This window comes from Dromiciops gliroides, chromosome 5 (genome assembly GCF_019393635.1).
Source record: "Dromiciops gliroides isolate mDroGli1 chromosome 5, mDroGli1.pri, whole genome shotgun sequence".
NCBI lineage: Eukaryota > Metazoa > Chordata > Mammalia > Microbiotheria > Microbiotheriidae > Dromiciops > Dromiciops gliroides.
Genome location: NC_057865.1, coordinates 210,899,819 through 210,927,440, shown reverse-complemented (window position 1 = coordinate 210,927,440; position 27,622 = coordinate 210,899,819). Strand labels below are relative to the sequence as shown.

General features: G+C 35.5%; 1 protein-coding gene across 1 annotated transcript in view; it reads right to left on the bottom strand.

Annotated features, from left to right (window-relative positions):
• Positions 1–27,622, bottom strand: part of TMTC1 (transmembrane O-mannosyltransferase targeting cadherins 1) — a 259,544-nt gene that overhangs the window by 67,381 nt on the left and 164,541 nt on the right. The window contains 2 exon segments of the mRNA XM_043969354.1: positions 5,469–5,612; positions 22,763–22,876. Coding sequence (XP_043825289.1) covers positions 5,469–5,612; positions 22,763–22,876 — 258 coding nt within the window.

Sequence of the window (27,622 nt, the reverse complement as noted above, 5' to 3'; positions counted from 1 at the left end):
CTTAGCCCTCATTGCCCTCCCCCCCAAAAAAGAGAAGTAATAACTGTGTTAAACAAGGCAAAAACAATACTGAAGAAAATAACATTTTAAAAAACAGAATAGGCCAAATGGAAAAGGGGGCAAAAAAATTCACTGAATAAAAGAACTTCTTACAAAACAGAATAAGACAAATGAAAAAAGAGGTTAAAAAAATTTTCAACAAAGAAGAGAACTGTCCAAATATAAAAAGAGGTAAGGAAGCTCACTAAACAAAATAATTCCTTTAGAATTAGAAATGGGCAATTGGAAGCTAATAACTCCATGAGACACCAAGAAACAATAAAACAAAGTCAAAAGAATGAAAAAATAGAAGAAAATGTAAACTATCTCATCGGAAAAAATGACCTAGGAAATAGATTGAGGAAAGATAATTTTAGGATTATAGGCATGACCAAAGAAAGAGCCTAAACATCATATTTCAAGAAATTATAAAGAAAAACTGCCCCAATATCTTAGAACCAGAATGTAAAATAGAAATTGAAAGAATCCATAGGTAACCTCCAGAAACAGTTCCCAAAATGAAAACTTCTGGGAATATTATAGCCAAATTCCAGAGCTCCCAGGCCAAGCAGAAATTATTGCAAGAAACAATTCAAATATGGTGGAGCCACAGTCGGGATCACACAAAACCGAGTAGCTTCCACATTAAAGAAGCAAAGGGTTGGAATGATATATCAGAAAGCAAAGGAGCTAGGATTCCAACCAAGAAAAACCTACCTAGCAAAACTGAGTTTAATCCTTTGGAGGGTGAGGGAGGATATTTAATGAAGTAGACAACTGTCAAGACTTCCTGATGAAAAGACCAGAGCTAAATAGAAAATTTCACTTTCAAACATAAAGCATGAAAAGGTAAACATGAAATAGAAATCCTAAGGGACTCAATAAGGTTAAACTGTTTATATCTTTATATGGGAAGATGATACATATTACTTCTAAGAACTTTATCATTATTAGGGCAGTTAAAAGGAATCTACATATACAGAGGACATGGGATGAGTTGATTATGTTGAAATGATCTAAAAAAATGAAGGAGGGAGGAAGTGGGATCCATTGGGAGAAGAGGGAAGGGAGAGGGAGAATGGGGAATATTTTCTCACATAAAACAGGGACATAAGGAAGAACTTTATAGAGGACAATAGGCAGTGGTAAGCAATACTTGAACCTCGATTCTCATCAGAATTGGAAATAAGAGAGGAAGGGGATTTAAAAAAAAAAGGAGGGGAGAATGATAAAGGAGAAAGCAGATTAAGAAAGACAATGGTCAGAAACAAAACAGATTTCTAAGGAGGGTTAGAACAAAACAAGAGAAGGAAGGATAAACAGAAGAAAAGGAAATAGAGGAAAATACACAAAAATCATAACTGAATGTGAATGAGATGAGCTCACCCATAAATGGAAGGAGATAGCAGAATAGAATAGAAACCAGAATTTAAGTAAGGGACTGGGGCAAAATCTATTGTGCTTCAGTTGAAGTTAAAAAGGCTGCAGTAGTGATCATCATGATCTGTGATAGAGCAAAAATAGACCTAATTAAAAGAGATAATCAGGGAAACTACATTTTGCTAAAAATACCATTGGCAATAAAGTGATACAAAAAAAATTTTTATAGCAAGTTTCTTTGTTAAAGTCCTCATTTCTCAGGTGCCTAGAGAACAAAGTCAAATTTATAAAAATAAGGCCCATTCTCTGACTGATAAGTGATCAAAGGATATGGCCAGGCAGTTTTCAGAAGCAGAAATCAAAGTTATCTATAGTCATAAAAATATTCTCCATCATTATTGATTAAAGAAATGCAAATTAAGACAACTCTGAGGTACCACCTCACACCTATCAGAAATGACAAATGCTGGATAAAATGAGTGAAAATGGGTATACTAATGAAGTGTTGGTGTTGGGAACTGATACAACCATTCTGAAGAACAAACTGGAGTTATAACCCAAAGGATTATAAAAACCTATTAATGCATTGAAAATAGTACAAATTCATGTGTAACATGCAACACTTGTGGTTCTCCCAGCTCTGCAAAGGGGTGGGTTGAAGGTTTTTTCTCATCTCTTCATTTGAGTCATGCTTGATCTTTTTATTTTTGCTACATTCACTTTTGGTTTTTTGAGTGTGACTGTTCTTTCAATTTACATGGCTGTAGTTATTCTGTATATTGTTCTCTTGGCTCTGCTTACTTCACTCTGCATCAGTTCATGTAGATTTTTCCATACTTCTCTGTACTTATCACACACATAATTTCATATAGCACAATAAAATTTCATTACATTTGTGTACCAGTATTTTTAGCCAATCCTGATCAATAGACATCAACTTTGTTTCCAATTCTTTTCCATCATCAAAAACAGTGTTATATAATATTTTGGTTAGAAAAAGACTGCAAACTAACCTGACTGGTCTCCTCTGATTTATTTTGTTTATGTTGTTGTGATTCTAGTCTATTCCCACAGGTTCCTGCCTATTCCTACCCGATAAATACCATTCCCATTTATCTGTCCTATGCCAAGGGATTTTTTTGTTTTTTGTTTTTTAATTTTTGAAAATTGTTTTTAAATTCCTTAATTGTTCATTTTTGAATGTCTCTTTAAGTGGATAGAGTCCTAGATCTGGACTCAGGAAGACCTGAGTTTAAATATGGCCTCAGATAACTTACTAGCTATCTTACCCTAGGCAAGTCACTAAACCTATGTCGAATCCAGTTTCTTCATCCATAAAATGGGGATGAGAATAGCACCTACTTCTTAGGGTTATTATGAAGATAAAATGAAATATTTTTAAAGTGTTTTGCAAATCTGAAATAACTACATAAATACTAGCACTCTTTGTGTGTATAAATATATGTAAATGTGTACATATAAATATATAGGATGATATGTTTATTATTGTTGCTGTTTTCTTCCCTATCTAGTCAAGTGTATACACGTGGTCAAAATCTTCCTCTTCCCCTCTTCCCCTCCAATGTTATTTCAAGTAACATTATTTTGTGGCACCCTTTCCTAAGAAGATTTTTTTTCTTTGTCCTTGCTTTTTCTTTTCCCTTTTAGCCTAATTAGAATTCTCTATTCTAGTTCACTGGCTATATCATTACTTGTTTTTTCTTGATTTTTTCCTATATCTCTCTCACAAAGCTGAAGTTTCTAAAATATCAAATTTTAACTCCTTCCTCTATCTGATTTTTATGTTAGTGCATAGTCTTACCCCAAACAAGTCAGTAAGCATTTCAAACACACCTCCAATATGCCAGGCACTGTGCAAAGAGCTCAGGGAAACAAAGAAAAACAAAAACAATCCATGCCTTCAAGGAGCTCACAGTATAATGAGGAAAGAACATGCAAATAACTATGAGCAAATAAGGGCTATACAGGATAAACTGGAGATAACTTCAGAGGGAAGGCATGGACATGAAGGGGGATTGGGAAAAACTTGCAGAAGGTAGGACTTTAACTAAGACATGAAGGAAGCCAAAGAATCCTGGAAATGGAAATAAGGAATTCCAGGCTTAGAGAACAGCCAGTGAACATGTGCATAGCATCCGGAGACGATATATCTTATGCAAGGGACAGAAAGGTCAGTGTCACTGCAGAGTAATAAGGTATAAGAAGACTGCAAAGGTATGAAGGGGCTAGGTTATAAATGGCTTTAAAAGCCCAACAAAAGATTATATAGTTGATTCTGGAGGTAATAGGGATTCACTGGAATTTATTGGATTGGGAAGGGAAAAGCATTAAAAGACTCAGGAACACTGGGCCTGGAGTCAGGAAGACCTGAATTCAAATCTGACCTCAGTCACTTGCTAGCTGTGTGATTCTGGGCAAGTCACTTAATCCACTGGAGAAGGAAATGGCAAACTCCAGTATTTTTCCCAAGAAAACCCCATGGACAGCATTGATATGCTATAGTACACAGATTCATGAAGAATTGGACATGACAATGACCAAACAATGACAAAGGGTAGACAGCAGTGTGGCATGCACTGGAGTCAGTGGAGGCACAGAGATCAATGAGAAGGTTGGTGATGAGTGCCTTCACCAGGGCAATGAATGTAAAAAGAAATAAAAGGATATATGAGAGTGAGAAGTTGAAGGTGACATGTTGTGAGCCTGGGTGACTGGAAGGATATTGGTACCCTTGACAGTAACAGGAACTTAGAAAGAGGGAAAGGTTTGAGAGAGAATATATTGAGTTCTGTTTTAGACATGTTTAAGAAGTTTCTCGACATCCAGTTCAGATTTCCAATAGAAAGTGGGAGACGTGACATTTTCTCTTCTGCCCATCTCTTAGAAATATCATGAAGATAGCAATGTTGGATGGAAATAATTTCATGTGGTGGGAGTCACTCTGTGATTTTCTTGGAGAAAGTGGTCTTGTATAAAATTTCCCCAGATAAACCTAATATAAGATCTTTGTTCCTAACCACAGATATATATTTCTCCCACTCCAAAAATATGAATGTTCTTTAATGACATACTTTATTTTCTATTCCAAGGAGACACTTCCCCCAACTACTTCTTCAATTTAATCCCTTTTTTTCACTGACAGTGATATAAACAGCTCTATGATCAATTGTTAAGCAGAAAGATATCCATTAGGACATGACTGCCCCCCTGCTATATTGGGAATTGTTTCCATGATGCCTACTAGAAAATGTATGAAGTTTTCTATTGAAAGTTTGAACCACTAAATTATTTAGCTCTAGGAATAGGTTACAATACTCTAACTAAAATACTATTAAACAAAGAACAAGAAATAAAGTGAGTGCCAATCTAATGAGGAATGGCTGAACAAACTATAGTATATGAAAATACATGGATATTACGCTTCGGTAATTTGAAAAAAAAAACATTAGAAAACTTATATGAACTAAGACAGAATAAAGAGGGTAGAACCAAGAGAACAATGTATTATTAATATATAATATTAAATGTAGTCATTTGTAGAGTATTAAAATGTAGTCAAATTATGTGTAACTTTAGTAACCAAACTTCATCCCAGAGAATAAGCAAGATAACATACCTCAGCCCTCCCAGCAAAAGGGTGGAGGATTAGCATAGGCAAAATATCACAACCACAGTCAGATGGGGCATAATACTACGATGACTACATCAGTTGCATTTGCTTACCTCTTTTTCTTTGTTACAAGAGAGATTGTTTTTTGAGGGGGTGGGAATGGAATTATATGTCCAGGAATTATTAAAATGTAAGGCTTTAAACATTAATAAAATACATGTGTATATAGAATTTTAAATATACATATACGTGTATGCATATATGTGTGTATATATATACATATATGTGTATATGTATATATATAAACACTTAATAGTGCTGAAAAAAAGGAATCATTAAATTTATATTGTCACTGAATTTCTGGTAGAAATCTGATAGAAATTGGTAGAAAATCAGGTAGAAATTCTGTCCAACTTACTTGAGTAAGTTTCCAAGGTTGAAAAGAGCTCAGTTATGCTGTGGGCTTAGCTGTAGAGCCCTTTGATAGTACTCCTTTGCTTCTGTCCTGTCTTTGGTAAGTGTTCCAAGGTTGTTCAGGGCACTTGCATGATGGGGATACAATCTGAGAAAGGAGAAATTTCAAGCCATGATGTTCAAAATGCTTTTAGTCAGGTGAAGTATACTTCCCCTTCCCATATTCCCCTGCTAAAATAATACATAGGAACTGTCTATTTTATAAATATTCCTATAAAGATTAGGCTAAAATAGATTTTTGAGTTTATTTTTTTTTAACTTGCCAGGGCAGCTAGGTGGCGCAGTGGATAGAGCACTGGCCTTGGATTCAGGAGGACCCGAGTTCAAATCCAGTCTCAGACACTTAACACTTACTAGCTGTGTGACCCTGGGCAAGTCACTTAACCCCAATTGCCTCACCAAAAAAAAAAAAAGCCTATTTTATTCATTTGCTTCTGTTAACCTGTTTCATTAATTCATTCATTCATTCATTCATTCATTCATTAATACCAGTGCCAAGAAGTTTTTGTCCTGATTTCCCACTTTTTTATTCTTTTCCTTTTGTTCCTCCAGATGAATTTTTTCTAGCTCCATAAAATAACACTTTTGTAGCTTGGTTGTGACAGAACTGGATATGTGGATTAATTGAGTATTATCATATTCATTTTATTGGTTCAGCTGATAAAAACAATTACCATTTCTCTAGTTTTTCAGGACTGTCTAAATTTCTGTGAATGATATTTATAGTTAGGCATTAGTTTATGTGTGAGTCCTTGATAGGTAGATTTCCAAAAATTTTTATCTTCTGCAGTTGTTTTCAATGGAATTTCTCTATCTCTTCTTGCTGGGTTTTGTTGGTAGTATTAAAAAATCTTGGTAATTTATCAGTCAGATAGCATTTATTAAGCATATACCATGTGCCAGGTATTATGTTAAGAACTGGGAATACAAAGAGAGGTGGAAGACAATCCATGTTCTCAAGGAACTTTTAGTCTAACAGGGGTAAGGAGATGTGGGGAGGAGAAACACCATGCAGCCAGCTATGTAAAAACAAGGCATATACATGACAAGTTGGAGATAAACAATGGGGGAAGGCACTAGCATTAAAGGGGATCAATTAACATTTCTTGCAGAAGGTCAGACTTTAGCTGAAATGTGAGAAGGAAGTCAGGGAAACTAAGAGTCAAATGAGGATTCAGATTGTATCATGCAAGGGTCAGCAAGTGAAAATACCCAAAGGTGGGATTAATTTTATAACCAGCCACTTTGCTTAAATTATTTATAATCTTTTCAATTAAACTTTTAGGCAAACCATCATATTGTTTGCAGAGAAAGTGATAATTTTGCATATGCTTATTCCCTTGGATTCTTTTTCTCATCTAATTGTTTTAGTATTTCTAGCAGAATACCAAATAATAATGGTGTTAATGCACCTCCTTGCTTACCCTTAATTTTATTAGAAAGACCTCTAGTTTATGTCTATTATACATAATGCTAGCACTAAATTTAACAAGATATTGCATACCATTTAAAGAAAAGGTCAATTTATTCCTCTGAGTGTTCGTTCATTTTATTTTTAACAAAAATAAAAGTTGTATTTTGCGAAAAAGCTTTCTCAGCTCTATTGATAGTTGGGAAACTTTGATCTTGCTATTAGTATGGTTTATTATGTTTATAGTTTTCTGAATATTTAACTGCCTCTCCATATTTGGTATAAATCCACCCTGGTCATGGTGTATAATATTTTTGACACATTGCTATAGCCTTTCACTAATCTTTTACTTAAAAATTCTATACTGATAATCATTATGGATATTGGTCTAGTGTTCTTTTTACATTTCTATCAGAGAAGACATTTCATAGAATCTCATCTTTTCCTATTTTTGTAAATAGCATCTGTATTATCAGAGTAAATTAGCTTTTGAATTTCAATAAAATTCTCCTGTAAAACTGTCTATTCTTCCCAGTTTTGTATCATCTGCAAATTTTATGAGCATATCATCTATGATTTTATTCAAATCCTTGAAAAAATGTTAAATTGCACTTGGCCAAGCATGGATTCCCAGGGTCCTCTATTAACACTGAACTATTAACAACTAGTCTTTGAGTCCATTCATACAACAAGTTCTGAATCCAACAAGTTATCTGCCATGTATGTGTTAGTCATTTAATGTTTCTAGAAACTTGCAACAGAAATACTTTAGTTCAGTGACACTGATCTTTAATATCAAGCAAGACAAAAAAAAAAAAAAAAGATATGTACACCAAACATGCCACCATCGTGGAAAAAATCCAAGTCAGAATACAAACTGAAAAGATAAGGAACTCCAGATGTTCCCACATGTGGATAAAATTCTATTTATTGCATTAAGCCCTAGAATATCTTTAGGTCTCCTAAATGAAATCCAGAATCATTAAAAGAGGTCTCCCTTACTATTCACAATGGAGAAATGAAATGGCTGAAAAATGCCTATTATCCAGACTATGATGGGGAGCCTCAGTCATAAATGTACATATTTTGGATAGACAATGGGAATGGATAATTAGCTGGACCATAAATCACCAAGAGGAGGAGAGATTTTATTTTTGTATGCTTGCTTAATTTTGGAAATTATATTTGTAATACCATATAATTATACAATATTTTAATGACACAAAATGGTAAAGTAGAGCTTTATCCTTTCCTCTCAAATTAACTCTCCAATTTTAAATGGGATGTTTCCTCCTAGGCAAGTAGTTACATTACTAGAAAGAAATTTCACTTCTTCCCAAGAGGTGAAAAGTTTGGTTCTTCCTTATCTGATGGCTCTTTCCAAGTCATCAAATAGCTGAACTCCTAAACTGATGATTGTGTCCAGGACTTAACTATTTAAAGCCTCCAAGAGCGCAGTCAGTTTTTATCTCAGCCAACCGCATTCCCCATTTTGTCTCAGAGAGAGATGTTCATATTTCATGAGAGATCACTGGGTATTATCAGAATGGTATCACATTGATAATTTTAAGAAATTATTATCTCTGACTACATCATTGATTACATTATCTTTTCTGTAGATGGGGGGCATGGGGAATTAAATCCTTCTGTCATATATACAAGCCTTTTAAAAGAAGGATTTATTTTTTTTAAAAGAACGATTTATGCTTCCCCCTAAAACTGCAACTATGTATTTGATACCTGTCCCCTACCATCCAACAAGATAAATTTAACTTGTGGACAAGAGGAACAAACAGGTTTCTACTAAAACCAAGACAAATGATGCCAAGTTATACACATATGCCAGGCCCATATGAAAGCTTAGTTATTTTTTTAAAGAGGAGCTTTATGTCAGGCTATCAGGAAAAAGAAAGCCAGTTGAAGCTAGATATGTGCCAATGTGGTTCTGTTGCTTCTCTATGGAAATCCCTAACAAGTAAAACATGTCCACCTTTTCCTACCAGATTAATTATCACTACTGGTAGCACATTCTAAATGGATTTCTTTGAAAGAAAATACTAATTATGTGATGGTTAAGATATATATTAGGGCACATTCTCATTCTGGTCCTATTACCATATTTACACCTTGCCAAAGAAAATGTTTCTATTAAAAGCAGTCAAATAAGGATTTTTTTCTCTTAACAATGGTTAGAGACTTCAGTACCAGCTTGAGCCTAATCCAAAAGTCTTTTTTTGTGAAATAAAACCTGTTAATGACATGAAGAAAAAATTAAGGGATGCTTTAGGTGAAGATAGAAAGGGAAATTCTCAATGTTACTTATTCCCTTGATGACATATCATAACAGTTAGCATGTCCTGAGCAAGATTCTTAGTCTGGTCTTTTTCTTAATTTCTAAGACTTTGGAGCCCTTGAAATAAATACCTGAGATGAAACTAGTTCAAAAGTAAAGTCAGACAAAATTCAGTAAGAACGTTCATAATGGAGTTAATTTATTATTAAAATTTCTGCCATAAAATTTCACTACGGAATATTATACAGCATTTATACTCTCCACATCTGTTCTATACTATACTTATGTTATTTTTTATCCACTCATAATCACACGGCCTTGGAAATAGTCAAGTGTTTTTGAAGCTAACAACAGAATTGTGCTCTTTTCTCAAAAACTAGCTGGAAAAAATGCTGTCACTGATATCTCACATGTTAAAATAAGCAATAATGCATGGAAGAAAGGAGAGAAAATGTAGTGTTAAGGGCTAAAATTCTAGCTAGTCTGTCTAAAATATCTAATGAGTGGTCGCCAATAAATTATAAGCTTTAGCAAGAGTTAGACTTTTAAGCATTTATTAAGGAGAATAAGAATTTGGTAAAGAGAGAGAGAAAGGCCTAGATTTCTATCTATTAAAGGGAGAGCACATTTCTAGCCCCGCTCTCCACCAGAGTCCAAAGGAAAAAGAGTGAGACCGAGCCGCCAGTCTCTTCCTTCTTCCTCCCACTAGCCCGCCGTCACTTCCTGACGCCAAAGAAAAGACTCCTGGTCTTGCCCTCAAAGACCTTTGCTTCATGGGCGGAACTCTTCTACAGTAAGTCTCCAGCAGGTGGCGTTATTCCAGTCATCACAGTAGGCACTCTGAGAAAGAGTATTGGTGATATAAGGTATAGGGGTTTGGGGGTGGCTGGGGTCACTCATAATGATAATGGTTTGTAAGTAACATCTTCTGTGTTTCTGATTGGGTAAAAGTTACTCTGATTACCACTTAATCAAATGCAAATGCTGCACTGATTATGAAAAAAAGCTGAATTTAACATAAAGGGGTTTTTAACAACCAAATAAAGGAAGTCTTTTACAGATTTTAGATTTTTTGTGTGTGTCATACTCCCTTGAAGTATGCTCGGTTAGCATTTCCAATCAAGGACATGGAAGCCCAAGGTGGACCTGCTTTCCTTCAGCTAGGATGGAGAGGCCCTTACCTACTTTCAGTTCAGAGCAAACACAGATATCCTCTGATTGCTTCCTGTGAGTGATAACTCATATTGGGTTCATATTATGTGTTGAAGAAAAGTCTTTTAATTGGCTGCTGATCCAGATCTTCATGGATATACTAAAGAGATGTGCTTCCTTGTAAAGCCTAACCTTTGAACTTCCTAGAGAGTCAGGTGGAGGGAGAGGGGCATACTTCTACCTGACTGGAAGCGGAGAGTTCATAACCTCCTGGGCAAGCATGTGACTAAGATGGGGCAATCACCCATTTGTTTCTTTTATTCTTTTGGTACAAGAACCTGTGAGATTTTAAGGCAGCTGGTGGCTTTCCCTTACCAGGTATAGGAATAACAGGGTGGTGGATACCCAAGAAGTTACTATGGCAAGAGAAATACAGGCAGGCTGTCCAAAAGGGAAAGAGGTGCTCAAAGAGAGAGAAAGAACACCAGAAAGGAGGAACCAATGGTTACATGTAAAATGGCTAGATAGCAACCCTTACACTGTTTGTAAATGTTTCAATGAAGCTTGACTATATTAGCTTTTAAATTAATCATTCTGTGATTTGTTATTGCTTAAAATTCTCTTTTCTGTGTTGAAATACTTGTATTTCCTATATTACTTAATTTGTGTTCATTCTTTTGGTACTTTTTACTGCATCCCAACCCACTGGCCTCTGGCATAAAGCCTCCTTGGACTAGAGCCAAAAAATAGAATTGTTTCTCAGCAATCTGAGTTACAGGTGGAATTGAAGTACTGTGGGGAAAAAGGGAGGGGGATTCTCTGACAAGGAACCCCAGAGCAATGAACCTGGGGTAAATATCACAGACATGTAAAGGACAGGAACTGGAGAAGGTTTCCAACCCCTATGGCCTCAGTGAAGTGGTGTCTGGCTAGTTACTGTGATAATCCTGAAATACATTTTTCCTGTTGTTCAGTTGTTTCAGTCATGTCCAACCCTCGTGACTCCATTTGGGGATTTCTTGGCAAAGATACTAGAGTGATTTGCCATTTCCTTCTCCAGCTCATTTTTAAGATGAGCAAACTGAGGCAAACAGGGTTAAGTGACTTGCCAAGGGTCACAGAACTATTAAGTATCTAAGAACAGATTTGAACTCAGGAAGATGAGTCTTCCTGACTCCAGGCTCAGCACTCTATCAACTGTACCACATAGCTATTTTTCTTGTATTTCCCACATAAATATGCAAATATAACATACTCTCAGGATTTCCTTTTAAATTAAACACATGCTTAAATTAGACTGGAATTTGTTTTCTCAAGGACAGTCAAATGAGGGATTTTCTGTTGGTAAAATGAATAATTCAGGAGAGTTCTTTGTGGCTGCAATAATTGTCAGAATAAATCAATACCTGTCGTGCCTTTAATTTCTACATTTATATTTTATTAAACTCTTGTCAGTAATTATTCTCTATCCCTTTTTTAAACTCAATAAAGAGTTCCTCTGTACAACTAGACAAAAATACAAGGTCTGATATAAAATATCATGAGCTTTCCAGATTTTTAAAGGACTGATTATGACTTAATATGCTTACTACCTATAGATTAGTACCTTTTAAAACTTACAATGATTAAGTAGAAGAAAGCCTTCTTTTTAAAGCAAATAAGATCATAGGTATGGAGGAGATATTCTGTGAGTTAAAGAAAAAAGAGGGTGAGATAGAATAAATTAGTTGTTACATAAATAATCTATAATCCATAAAAAATTTTATTTCTGGGCAGCTAGGTGGCACAGTGGAGAGAGCACCGACCCTGGATTCAGGAGGACCTGAGTTCAAATCCGGCCTCAGACACTTAACACTTACTAGCTGTGTGACCCTGGGCAAGTCACTTAACCCCAATTGCCTCACACACAAAAAAAATTATTTCTCTTAACTTTTTTTTGGGGGGGGGGCACGAAAGTGTCAAATGTTTGAGGTCGAATTTTGAACTCAGGTCCTCCTGGCTCCAGGCCTGTTACTTTATCCACTGCGCCACCTAGCTGCCCCCTCTCTTAACTTAAATGTTGAAAAACAACCTAAATGCTTGACAAACTCAATTTTGTTACAGCATTTACTGGGTTCTTGATTTGAAATTAATGCATTTTTTTTCCCTAAACTAAAGTAGTAAAGGAGAAAATGGTATTAATATCCTATTCCATTCCCAGTCACTGGGTTTTTGGAAATTCAGCATGTCAAAATTGAAAATCACAGGGGACCTTAATAAGCCTAGTAGGCAGTTACTAAGTAATAAATAGAAGGAAAACAGCAAATGGGGGGGGGGGAGGAAGAGCAAGATGACTTATTTATATAAAATTGAAGGGTATGAGGGAAAATCAGTCCTCTTCTCAATAATTCTCAGGAACTCAGCAGCGATGTGACAAAGGCTCTTTTATTTCCTTCTCGTGAGAAGGAGCTACCCTAGTGTGCAGCTAGTGGGTACAAAGAAAAGGGGCTTCCAGGCCCTGTTTTATACCTTAGTCCCTAATGCAAATGGACCCTCCCCTTTTTCATCATTGGTCCAATTACTCAAGGGTTAGAATCTATACGCAAAAACTAGCTAAAAGGAACACAGTATTCCCCCCCCCTTCCTTATATGGGTATAACTCAGGAGTGGACCTTATTCTTCCTTATATGGATACAACTCCCGGTGGACCTTATTGAGAACAGGACTTCCTTGAACCATGTGATTTTGTTAGCCTGAGGGGGAGGAGGGGATCTGAGACCTTTGTCCTACAAGCAGGTCAGGAGGGGTATGATTGACTGTTATACCCTCATTGAGAGGAGACAACTACCCATTTTCTCACAAAGGGTATCCTTGATGTTCTAGTATTGTCAGAGAAAGCAATTAGAAAGCAGTTAAAAAAAAAACTGCTTGTTTTCTGAAACAAAAACAAAGATCAAACCCATATACAAGTACAAGGAAATCTTTGGTTCACCATTATTTTACCACTATAAATATGTAGCTGCTATTGAATCACTGTGTATAAATGATTTTATGTTTCCTTTGGTTAATCATTTTAGGACGTGAAATGAACCAGTTAATAAAGAAAATCTTTAAACAGGATTCTTCCTCCCATTGGATGGGTTAGTGTTATGGTCACATGAAATGAGCATTATAACTCAATAAACTATAGCCCTGAAAAAGTTTCAGTATTAGAAAAACTTTTATAAAGTCATACCTTTGTGTAATCTATGGGAGGTGCTACAGAAAACTTAAATAAAATTTCAACCTGGTTTCTATTTCACTCTTCTTAAGCTGACCCCTTCAATTAATATTCCATAGATTGAGTCCAAGAGCAGTGACCTGTAGTCATAATAGAAGTACTTAAGTAATGATGCAATTAATAAAGCCAAAGTCTACTTTTATGCTTGCTTTCCGAGTCATTTCCTTTTGATCTGGCACAGACTGAAGTGTTCAAAGTCAAGGGTGTTGTCAACTTTTCATTGTCTAAGGAATTTTCTTATCAGATCACATGCACTAGTTTGTAACTTCCTGTCACAGTGTATACACCCTAATTTATTTGCCTGATTATCATTCTTATTATTTTATTAGTGATCAACTATGACAGAGGTCAGATATTTATTTTCTACTTCCTGTCTTAGTAACAATGGGCCAGAAAAAACATAAAACTGAACAAATAGCAGGAATCTTAAGACTAAAATCTGAATTATATAGTACTGGAAAATATTCAAATAAATTTAAATGGAGGATACAATTAGCCATATTCATTTGTTGTTCGCATTGGTTCTAATGTTGTTCCAAACCCCTGAATGCAGACTAGACTACTGGGTAGGTATATTGCTTAACCTATATATCATTACTAATCTATATATTATTACTATGTTTATGAGAGGAAGTAGAGTGAACCAAGAAGACATCTGCCACTATAAAAAAAAATTATTGGAGATCCAGAGATGCTCCCCAAATCCAGCCTAAAGGGAGATTATAATGCCAAAAGAATTTCAAGAAGAGACTCAAAGGAAAAAATAGATTTTTCCAAAAGGACTAAAGTAATACCTGGAAGAAATGAAGCAAGCAAAAAAAAAAAACAGAAAGAAAAGCTCTGGAAGAAGGAAGTGGAAGGAGAATAGTTTAGAGAAGAAACTAGTAAACCTTACCCAAGTAATAGACTCCTTGAAAATTAGAATAAACCAAACAAAAATCAATTACTCTAAAAGATAGCAAAAACTTTTAGAACAAAATTAAAATAATGGGGAAAAAAGGGGAGAAGAAAATGAAAGATATCAGATAAGAAAAACAACTGATCTCAAAAGCAGGTCACTGGACTCCCTGAAAAGCATGATTTAAAAAATAGCTTCAGCCTTATTTAAACATCCTTACAAATGAAAACTGCTAGGATCCATTAGAACTAAAGAGCTCAGTAAAGATAGAAAGAATCTACCAATCACTTCCTGAAAGAAAAAGTAACTTTATTGGCTTAGAGGTAAGTTTATTGGTTAAAAGAGCTGTAAATTTATTGGTTAGAAGGAGCTGTATTATGATGTAGCATCCATAGTCTAATAAAGGGAAAAGAAATGCCCTCCTTCAGAAACTTAATGTTTTCAAAGAGGATTGAAAAAATTAAATTAAAAAAAATTTAAAAAGTAGGCCCAGGGCTTGCATTGATTTTTTGTTTTGTTTTGGTTTTGGTTTGGGTTTTTTTTTTGCCTTTTCCAACACCCTTGCAGTGATTTTAAGAGGGGAAAGAAATGGGAGGATAAAAATAAAATTGTAGCATAAAAGGAAGGAGGAAGGGAGTGGAACTTGTTATTCCTCATAACTGATGTGAATAGCATGGAGGTGGGAGGAGGGAAGTGAGCATTAGATGAACCTCAATCTTGTCCAGACTGGCAAAAGAAGGTCGAACATATGCAAATAAAAGTTTTATACAACAAACTCAACAGGGAGACAGGCTGAGATGGGGAGGGCTAGTTAAGAGAGAAGATAAGAGTAGGGAGGGAACAATAATAAGCACAACAAACTTCCTCATTCAGAAGGAGGGGATTAAAAGGGAAAAGAAAAAGAAAGAACTGGAAATGAAGAAGGAGCCTATCATTCTATCATTTGAGGAATAGCTGGACAAACTGTGGTTAGAGGGATGTAAAAGAATATCATTGCACCAGAAAAAAAAAATGATGAGGTAATTTTGGAGAATCCTAGTTAATATGATGTGATGCAGAATGAAGTGAGCAGAACCAGGAGAACAATTTATTCAAGGACACCAGCGTTGTGAAGAAAAACAACTTTGAAAGACATAAGAACTCTGATGAAAGCCACAACCAAACATGCTTCCTGAGGACCTATGGTGAAGCATGTTCACCTCCTACCAGAGAGGAGATGGGCTCCAGGTATAGAGAATAATACACCCTTTTGAACATGGCAGGGATAGGTGAGGTAACAAGGCCTGATCATGAGACCCCAGTGGCCCTTGGGAAATCTGAACAAGAAAAACTACTTCACTCTGGCTATTTTGTCCTTCATGCCATGAATCCTATTGGAAGGGGGAAGGACATTAGAAGCTTAGATCCAGCTTGAGCTGGCCTCCCCAGAAGCAACATCCCTGGGTAGGGGGACCTTAGTTGTGGTTCAGCTCAACGTAATCAACCTAATGTTAAAGGTATTCATGTAAAGACATTACTAGAATTTTGACATTGTCATGATGACTAAGAAGTTTAGGCAGTCCACATTACAATCAGCATTAACAATTTTCTGTCATTAGATTAACAATTATATTAACAGTTTTGTCAATACTTTTTTTTAAAAGGCAAGCCATATGGTTTCATGGACATGTTCTGTAGTGTATATGGAATTTTTTCAAATTGATAATAAAAGATTTTAAAATAAGATATTGAAAGGCCAATATGTTAAACATTGAAACTGCCATCTAGAGAAAACTGAATAACTGGACTTAATGGTCAATAGTTTAAGGAAATGGTAAGAGGAGGCTCTGGTTATTAAATATAAACTTTATCTTTAAAACTCTTCACAACCTAGCTTCAACCTATATTTCCAGCTTCATTTTATGTTATTCTTCCTCCCACACTTTCTGATCTAGGCAAGCTCTGTTCATCCCACTCTATCTTCTATCTCTGTGCCTTTGCTTTGATCATTCCACATTCCTGAAATGCATTCAATCCTCAATTCTGCCTCAAAGAAACTCTTTCTTCAAAAGTCAGCTCAAGAACCACCTATTATACCACTGCTAGATTTATATTCCAAAGACATCCCCCAAAAGAGAAAAAGACTTGTTTGTACAAAAATATTTATAGCAGGGCAGCTAAGTGGCGCAGTGGATAAAGCACCGGCCCTGGATTCAGAAGGACCTGAGTTCAGCTCCAGCCTCAGACACTTGACACTTGCTAGCTGTGTGACGCTGGGCAAGTCACTTAACCCTCGTTGCCCTACAAAAACAAAACAAAACAAAACAAAACAAAAAATATAGCAGCTCTTTTTGTGGTGGCAAAGAATTGGAAACTGGAAAGGTGCCCATTAATTGGGGAATGGCTAAACAAGTTGTGGTGTATGATTGTGACGGAATATTATTGTGCTATAAGAAATGACAAGCTGGATGATTTCAGAAAGGCCTGGAAAGACATGTATGAAATGATGTACAGTGAAATGAACAGAACCAAGAGAACATTGTACACAGAGACAGCAATATTTTTTGATGAAGAACTATGAATGATTTAGCTATTCTAAGCAATACAATGATCCAAGACAATCCCAAAGGACTAATGATGAAGCAAACTATCCACCTCCAAAGAAAGAACTGATATTGATTGAACACAAACTGAAGCATGCTATTTTTCACTCTTTCATTTTTTTCTTTCATTCAAGTTATCTTATACCAAATGACTAATATGGTAATGTTTTACATAATTGTACATGTATAACCTATATCTGCCTCAGGGAGGTTGCAGGGGAGGAAGGAAGGAGGGATAAAATTTGGAACTCAAAACTTTAAATAAAAATATTTATTATCTAAGAAAGAAAGGAAGAAAGAAAAGACCATATATTATAAAGCCTTTCCTCCCACCTCCCTCACCCCCACCCTCACACAAATGCTAGTCCTCTCCTTCACAAACTACCTAGGATCTAAATCCTTTGTATGTATTTTGTGTATATTTGTATATAAATGTTTATAAGTGTATATGTATGTATATGTATATATGTATATATATATACATGTACAAACATTTTTATGTATATATTTATATAGAGCTGGTGTGGCCTTGCACATGAATATCCAACTCCCAACTCTCCTATTTCTTCTTTGCTTTCTCACACCAGCCTGCACCCACTCTGGAATGATGAAGGATTTTCCTAAATGTGGGAGACCATATTACTAAAAACTAATTCTCTCAGGGTCTGAGGGTCACCCTGGTGTGGGGAAGCTATACATCTACTACTCACAAATGTAATTTTTGATGCCTTACTCATGTGCTACCCATTTTTATAAAACCAGCCAAGACGACACAATTAAAACACAATTGAAACATTTACTATACAGAATGTAAAGCAGAAATACTAGTTAACTATGTATATATGTACTATGTATGTAACTATGCAACATGGGGGTTAGGACACATTGAGGAATTAAGGGACTATTAAAGTTTAAACTGGCCAACTAGATATCAGGAGGGACACACCTAAGAAGTTAAGGGAGACTGAATTCTGTAGCAGGAAAGTTAGTTGGGCATGACTACTACCTGAGCTAGGAGACTCCAGAGGTCAGGACTATCAATGCAAAAGAAAATTCCCCCTGACTCTCAAGAATCTTTCTCCACCCCACCCCAAAGGGAACTTTCCACTGTCAGATGGTCACCCTATCTAGTAGTAGGCTTCCACCAGTCGTGGATGACCATGTAGATAGGTCACCCTATCTACTGTCTATAGAAGCTTTGGCCTCCCTTCCATTCCTGAGAAGGATGTCTTTAAGCCTCCCCTGGAGGTGAAGTCTTTGACTTCCCTCTTGGTCACTTTCTCCAGTGCCCAAATAAAAGACCATCTTACTCTAATTGGATTATGTGTGAGAATTGTAATATTCGTTCAAGAGGAATACCTAAGGATGTCTACTGCCTATTTCTACCATGACATATTGAAGTGGGGGATGGATTTAATTGATCAAATTGATCGTGAGGTGTCCTAAAGAATTAAAAGACTCAGTGACTCAGTTTCCCAAATTTTATTAAAAGACTGGTGGCCAGAGGGAGAAGCACCCAAAGGAGATAGATGTCTTGAATAGGGAGATGGAAATGGTTTTATTTATAGTGAGAAAAGTAGGTTATCTCCTCATTATCTTATTCTCCTCCTTAGGGAGGTTCATATCCTAATTTGGATTTCTTGTGGTCCTAAGACCTACTCCAAGGCAGGTACTTTTTTCCCTAGGGGGTGTGTTTTGGAGGTTTAAATGTCATAAGGTGAACCTAAGGATATATCTAGGTCCTTCTGCACATGTTCCTAAAGACATGTTTAAACTTGTCAGACCCCAATGGTCTCTCTGTTTAGGATATCTCTTTACTTTAAGATCTGGTTTCTAGGTATACTGTCAACTAGGAATATTAATGGCTATTAATAGTTAATGGTCCCTGGTTACTGTTTCTGTTGTTGGTATTGGTTGATAGGGCCTGGTAACAGTTGATAAGATCTCAAACCTTAGTTTCTCTGTTAAGCCTTCTGGCTACTATTGATCAAATCTTTGGTTATCTGTTAACCCCTTTTAGCTGATGATGATTAGAGCTCTGGTCTTAAGTTAAAGCTCAGGTTTTAAAGTTATCGGTTAACTCTTTTTAGCCTCCTCCATCACTATAAATTTATGTAATTAATTATGTATCTAGTCTTAAAGAGTTGTGTGGGGGCAATGGTAACTTGCCTTGGTTATACAGCTAATGTGTGTCAAAAGAAGGACTTGGACACAGATTTTCCTGACACTGAGGCTTGCCATCTATCCACTATACCACACCACATCTTATTTAATTGCATTGGCTTAATTAACTATGAAATTTCTACAAAATAATCATCCTTATCAATTTATATTTCAAGGACTTGTGTTTCTGTTGGAGTGAGTACTCTTCATCAGCACAGATCTCAATCATTGATAGAAACAAACATAACAGATGCTCAAGAAATATTGGTTGCTATTGATGAGGTTATTTTTTTAAAAGCCTGTAAAACTAGTTTGCAATTTTTATTCTGATTGTACTCTGACCATTATTGTGCAGGGTTATGTAGTAGTGTTTCCTATAAAATCCCTTTCAGGCCTTTACTAGAATATGAGAAACCTGCATATAAACGGATTTGGGTGGGCTAGCCAAAAAGATGACCTTGCCCAGCGGGCTTGGCATTATTTCTATGCTTTTCTTCCTCACACATCTACCTGGGAGAACCAATTCAAAACCTGGAGTCTCATCCCAAGGGTGTTTATTAGTCTAGTAGTCATTAGGCACAGACCCACTGCCTGGTTGAGAAATAATTATTAATAACATATCTTGGGGAGATTCAGAGCTCCCCCTTCTTTCTAAGTCCTTCAGGTTTTTCCTGAAGATGTGGACTAATTTTTTTGCACCAGACCACACACACACACACACACACAAGTGGAAGCTATTGTGCTCTGCTCAGCTTGGGTGGGATCTACATTTTTTGAACTGATGACTTTATAAAGAAAAGTATGATGTAACAAAGTCAAAAGAGGAAAGAATAGTCAAAAGGGTCAAATGTAGCAGATAAAGAATGAGGACTGAGAAAATATCAATAGGTATAGCAATTAAGAGATCATTTATAAATTTGGAGACTATTTGGCTAGAATTATAACAGTGCAAACCATAACACAACGAGGGGAGAAGAAGTGAGGCTAACAAATGAAGATAGTCTTTTCTAAAAGAATAGAAAAGAAGGGGTAGGAAGGGCTAGTGAAGGATTTGTTATTTGTTAAAAGAGACTTAGATATGTTAGAAGACAATAAGGGAAGGAATCAGTAGGTAAAGAGGTAAAAAGTTAGAGAGAAGGGAGATGATTAAAGTTGCAATCTTGTGGAAAAGACAGTTGAAAATGATATTAAGAGTATATGTGGAGGGGGTGGCCTTGGCAGGGAAAAGGGCCACATTATTCTCAGGAACTAAGGGAAAGTAGGAGAAAGGAGATAACATCAAAGGTTTTTGAGATCAAAAAGAAGCTCATGCCAAATAGCTTCAATTTTCCCACTAAAATAAGTGACAAGATCCTTGCCTGAGGGTTGGTAAAGTGGAGGTAGGGGAGGCATGAGGAGAGAAGAGGTTTACAAAATCTTTTGTGGGACTCAATTAAGGAAGAATAATGCCTTGTTGTAGTAAAGGCTGAAGATGGATAACATGAATTTATAATATACCTATAATAGGCCATTAATAAATGTTTGCTTTGGAAAAAGCACTGCATTTGGAACCATAGGTCCTGAGTTTGAATCCTGCCTCCACTATTTACTACCCATGTAACCTCTCCAGGACTCAGTTTCCTCACCTGTAAAATAAGTAAGTTGGACTCAAAGGTCCATTCCAGTTCTGAATCCTATGGTCCTATTTTGCAGAAGAGAAAACAGAGGTCCAAAGAAGATTTGTTCAGTATCACACAACAAGTTAGTTGAAGAGCCTGGTCTAGAACCAAGTTCTCCCAATACCTGGTACAGTGTACTTTTTACTACATCTTTCTGCCTCCTGTTCTTTTGGTATGTATTTAAATATATATTTCTGAAAGGGGAATGGCACAGTATATGAGATCAAATATAGGCCAATTGTGAAAAACAATCCACAGGATTCAGGAGTTCTGGTAAAATGAACAGGGAAGACCTTAAACTCATTAGAGTTGCCTCAAGGAGGGATTCACACACACACACACACACACACACACACACACACACACACAACTGGGTGGGATAATCTATTTAATCTGGGCAGTAAATGAGTTTAACACTCATCAGAATTGGCTCAAAGACCTCAATCTCATCAGAATTGGCTCAAGGAGGGGATAAAGAGAGAGGGTCAAAAGAAGGAAGGGCAGATTGGGGGAGGGGACAGACAGAAGCAAATCCCTTTTGAAGAGGGATAGGATGAAAGAAGATGGATAATAGAATAAATATCATGGGGAAGGGAATAGGATAGAAGGGAAACAGTTAATAATAGTAATCATGAAAAAGAGAAAAGGGGGGGAAAATTGTACAAAAAATATTTATAGCAACTCTTTGTGGTAGCTAAGAATTGAGAATCAAGGGAATGTCCATCAATTGAGGAATGACGGAAGAAGCTGTAGTATATGATTGTGGTGGAATGGACTTGTGCTACAGGACATGACAAACAGGATGATCCCAGAAAAACCTGGAAAGACTCATGAATATCCATGTATAGTGAAGTGAGCAGAGCTGGGAGGACATTGTGCATAGTGACAGCAGTGTTGTTCAATGAGCAATTGTGAGTGACTTAACTACTCTCAGCAATGCAATGATCCAAGACAATCCCAAGGGACTAATGATGAAGCTTACTATCCACCCCCATAGAAAGAACTGATGAAATGAGCACTTGTGAATTGTATATATATAACCTGGTTGCTGTCTTGTGGAGGGGGAGAGGAAAGGGAGGGAGGAAGGGAGGGAGAAAAATTTGGAACTCTAAATCTTATGAAAATGAATGCTGAAAACTACCCTTACATGTAACTGGAAAAAATAAAATAAATGTTTCTCAAAGTGAACTTCCTAAAAAAAAAGAAAAGATGAAGTAACTGCATCTAATAACAGGTTTAAATACAAAATCAAAAGGCTTTCATCTCAAGAAATTAAATGTATAACAAAGAACCTATGTGTATTATCAGGATGAAAATAAAAACCAAAAAACATATTATGTTATCCATCAGGATAGAATGCATTAAATAAATACAGTGTGGGCCAAAAGTCATGATATTTTAATAAATTTTTAGAAACTGTTTTTCTTTTTTTTTGCCATTGATAAGATTTTATTTTTTTATACATAATGTAAATTCATTTCCTATATATACTGTATATGATGCTGTAGTATTGTAAATTAAAAACAAAAACGAAGCAATTATTAAATATTGAAACCCTTTTGTGACTTTTGGCCCACCCTTCTTAAAACTTTTTCCATTCATGACCCCTTTTTGCCTGAGAAATTTTTACACCATCCTGGGCTACCTATATATATATATATATATATATGTAAAATAGGTATATATAACCTTTTACTATTGCCAAATTTTTTGCAACCCCCCACATTCAGTTATAGGACCCCAGATGGGGTCACAACCCACAGTTTAAGAAGCTAGGATCTAGACAGCACAAGGGTGAGCAATACTAGAGCAAGGAACTTACTTGAGGGCAGTTTTGTAGTGGTAGATGGCTTCTCCATTACGACCTTGGTCTTTTAAGAAATTAGCATAATTGTAATGCACCTTAGCATTATGGGGCAAAGTTTCAACTCCAGATCTAAGGGGGAAAAAAAGAGTAACAGGGAAAACAGGTGAATAGCTCTGTTTATCAGTTTGCTGAGTTTGTTTTTATTCTGAAATTTCATGCACTTATATTCAGAATGTTGCTACTTTGATCTAATGAAGGTTACCAAAAACCTTTTCATATGCCTATGAAAACAGAAAGACATATGCTCTTTCAGGCATATATACTAATATACAAATCCAAAATGTAACATCTTTCTGCACATAGACCTAAAAACTTTTTAACATGCCAGAAATACTGATTGACCCTGCAGAAGAACCAAATAGCCCTTTATATGGAATATACTTTAGAAACATTATGAACTCACATTCCTCAATTGATAAATGGTCAAAGAAAATGAATGGGCATTTTTCAGAAGAATAAATTAAAGCTATCAATAGTCCCATGAACAAAATGCTCCATCACTATTCTTTAAAGAAATGCAAATTAAAACAACTCTGAGGTACCACCTTACACCTATCAGATTGGCTAACATGACAGAAAAGGAAAATGACAAATGTTGGAGGGGATGTGGGAAAATTGGGACACTAATGCACTGTTCATGGAGTTGTGAAATGATTCAACCATAAGAGCAATTTGGAACTATGCCCAAAGGGCTATAAAACTGTGCATACCCTTTGACCCATCACTACCACTACTATATCTTTATCCCAAAGAAATCAAAGAAAAGGGAAAAGGGTCTTATTTGTACAAAAATATTTATAGCAGCTCTCTTTGTGGTGACAAAGAAGTGGAAACTGAGGGAATGCCCATCAATAAGGGAATGGCTGAGGAAGCAGCTAGGTGTTGCAGTGGATAAAGCATGGGCCTTGGATTCAGGAGGACCTGAGTTCAAATCCAGCCTCAGACACTTGACACTAGTGTCACTAATTGCCCTGCAAAAAAATAAAAAATAAAAGGGAATGGCTGAACAAGTTCAGGAGATAATTGTAATGGAACACTATAAGAAATGATGAGCAAGATGGCCTCAGAAAAACCTGAGAAGACTTAATATGAACCAATATAGAATGAAATGAGCAAAACCAGGAGAACACTGTATGCAGTAACAGCAATATTGTTAGGATGATCAAACTATAAAAGACTTAGCTTCTCTGATCAAGATAATGATCCAAGACAATTCCAAAGGACCCATGATGAAAAATGCTATCCACCTCCAGAGATAGAACTGATGAACTCTGGGTGCAGACTGAAGCATACTTTTTTACTTTATTTATTTATTGTTCTTGGGTTGGGGTTTTTTGTCTGTTTTATTCTGTAACATGACTAATATGGAAATGTTTTGTATGACTTCACATGTATAATTGACATCAAATTGCTTGCCTTCTCAAGGAGGGAAAAGGGGCTGGTGGAAAAGAGAGAATTTGAAACTAAAAAATTTTTAAAGAATGTTAAACATTTTTAATATGTAATTGGGAAATATTTAATGAAATAAAAATATACTGAAAAAAGAAACATAATGAGCCCACTTACAAAATCAAATGCATATTGAAGTGAATGAAATAGATAACTTTCTTCTTAATAAAAATCTGAACTTAATAAATATGAACTAAATTGAGAACTTCTATATTAACAGCAGGACAGAGAAACTTGTACATGAAACTGCAAAGCTCTGTTATGGACATCTTTTCTTTTTAGTTACTTTCAAAGCTATCCTACTTATCTGATTCCTTCCCTCTCCCCACCCCTCTATCCCTAGCTGCCTTATCCCTTCCCCATCCTCTCAGCAAAACAAAAACTTTGAAACAAGTATATACGATTCAAGAAGAACAAATTCCTACAATCACTATGTCAAAAAAGTCTCTGTTTCACATCTCATTTTGCAACTTGAGTCCATTGCTTCTTTTTTATTTTTTTTGCTGGGCAATGAGGGTTAAGTGACTTGCCCAGGGTCACACAGCTAGTAAGCGTCAAGTGTCAAGTATTTGAACTCAGGTCCTCCTGAATCCAGGGCCAGTGCTTTATCCACTGCCCCACCTAGCTGCCCCTGAGTCCATTACTTCTCAGTCAGGATCTTTGGAATTTGTCATTGCATTTATGAGAGCTCTTTAGTCTTTCAAAATTATCTTCATAATACTGTTATTATTGTATGAATTGTTCACATTGTACTGATTTAACTCTTCATCAGTTCACACATGTCATCCCAGGTTTCTCTTAAACTATCCTTTTGTTATTTCTTCTAGTACATTCACATACTATAATTTTCTCATCCATCCTCCATTTGAAGGGTACCCCCTTTGATTCCAGTTCTTTATTATAAAAAAGGAATCTGTTACAAATATTTTGTATATATGGGTTCTTTCCCTCTTTCTCTGATCTCTTTGGGGTATAGGCCTGGTAGCAGCATCATTAAGTCAAAAGGTATGCACAATTTATTGACGTTTGGAACTTAATTCTTGAAATTAGTTTGGAGCTTTCCAGAATGACAGGGACCAATTCACAATTCCAACACTGTGTTAGTACTTTTGTTCTTCCATAGCCCCTGACATCTGTTATTTTTAAGTGGAATCTCAGAGCTGTATTAATTTGCATTTTTGCTAATTATTAGTGATTTAGAGCATTTTTATATGGCCATAGACAGCTTGAATTTCTTCCCTTGACGACTGCCTGTTCCTACCATTTGCCTATCAAATGAAGAATGGCTCATATTCTCAAAGATTTTTTTGTGCAAGAACTTTTTAATTTTATGTAATTAAAATTATCATTTTATCTTCTATCATTCTCTATCCCTTGACTGGTCAATTGTTCCTTTGGACAAAGAGCTGAAAGGCATTTTCTTTTTTGATCCTCTATTTTGTTTATGATGTCATCTTTTATATCTAGTTTATGTATCCATTTGGATTTTATCTTGGTATATACTGTAAAACTTTTTTTTTTGGCTACTTTTTTCTAGGCTGTCTTCCAGTTTTCCCAACAGTGTTTGTCAAATACAGTCTGTTCTATGTTCATTTGCTTCAGACATACTGATTGGCCTATTTTTTAACCAGTACCAAATGATTCTGACTTTTTTTTTTAAGTATAGTTTGAGATCTAGGCCCCTTTCCTTTCCATGTATTTCATTTGAATTTTTTTATCTTTTCTTCCTCTAGATTTATTTCATTATTTTTCCTAGATCTAAAATCTGGTAATCCTGGTAGTTAAACTTTGTAATTAAAACCTGGTAATTTGATGGTACTTTTGACAGGTAAGGTAATTTATAAGTATTATCATTTTTACCATGTTGGTATGGCCCACCAATAAGTAATCAATATTTCTCCAATTATTTAAATCATCTTTATTTCTGTAAAGAGTGCTTTGTAATTGTATTTCTATACTTCCCAGGGTTGTCTTTATGGAGAGACTCCTAACTATTATATGTATTCTATAGTTATTGTGATGGAATTCCTCCTTCTATAATTTCTTATAGGATTTTATGATAACATAAAGAAATGCTGATGAATTATGTGGATTTATTTAATATCCTGCAACAGTACCGACATTCTTAATTGTTTCAATACATCTTTAATTGATTCTCTTGAGTTCCCTAGAGAGATCTTTATCTTATATGTGAAAAGCAATAGGTTTTTCCTTTTTTCTTATGTTTATTATTTCAATTTATTTTTCTTGTCCTATTGCTTTAGCTAGCATTTCTAGAACTATATAAAACAACAGTGGTAATAAATGACCTCCTTGTTTTATCCTTGATCTTATTACAAAGCTTCTCCCCTTTCTTCATTGTTTATAATAATAACGACTGTTTTAGACAGACACTATTTCCCATGTGAAGAAAAGATTCATTTATTTCCTGTGTTGTATATTGTCTAAAGTTTTTTCAGCATCTATTGATATAATTGCATCAGTTTTGTTATTAATATATTGTTATATTGTTTAATCAATTATTTGAGGGTTTTAAAAATAATTTCTTCTGTTAACTTAGGTATTTTATATATTTATAAATATTCTTCATATGTAAATAAATATATGTAAACATTCTTTTTTATATGTCTTAATTTTTCTCTAGGGTGCCCTCCTAACTCTCTTGGACTTTCTTTACAACGTCTCAGAAATATCTTTACCCTGGAAGCTCACTCTACATTTGTATTTCATTCATTGGAAGTACCCTCAACTCCTATGGTCTTGCCACCTGATTGGCTGGTGCCTCCCCAAAACTCCATTTAATCCCAACTCAGACTTTCTCTACAATGCTCTCACTCTGAGCACTTTATTGCTTTTTCTTCCTTTCTTTCCTTTTTCAGCTCCCTTTTATTCCCATCAGAATAGTAAGGTCCCTGAGGCAGGGACTAGCTTTCTTTTTGATTGTATTTGTATACCCAGTATTGAGCATAGTACCTGGCATATAATAAACATTTAATAAATGCTTATTGACTTTACTTAACACATTCAACTATTTCCTGTAAATTATCAGTTTTGTTGACATATATTTGGGGAAATAGTTGCTGATAGTTTCCTTTATTTTTTCATTTGCTGTGAATTCTTTTAATTTTTAAGATAATTTGATTTTCCTCTTTTTATAAAAAAAAATCTGTCTTTATTTTAATAATCCCCTCTCCCCACCAAAAAAAAAAACCTATCACCTAAATTTATTTAGCAATTGAATGAAATTTGTTGCTTTCAATTTTGTTCATTTTTTTTTAACCTACAGAATTTCTATTTTGGTGATTAAGTGTTTTATTTTTTCTTTGCTTTTCTAGTGTTGTTTAGTTGTTTTCCCAATTCTTTGAT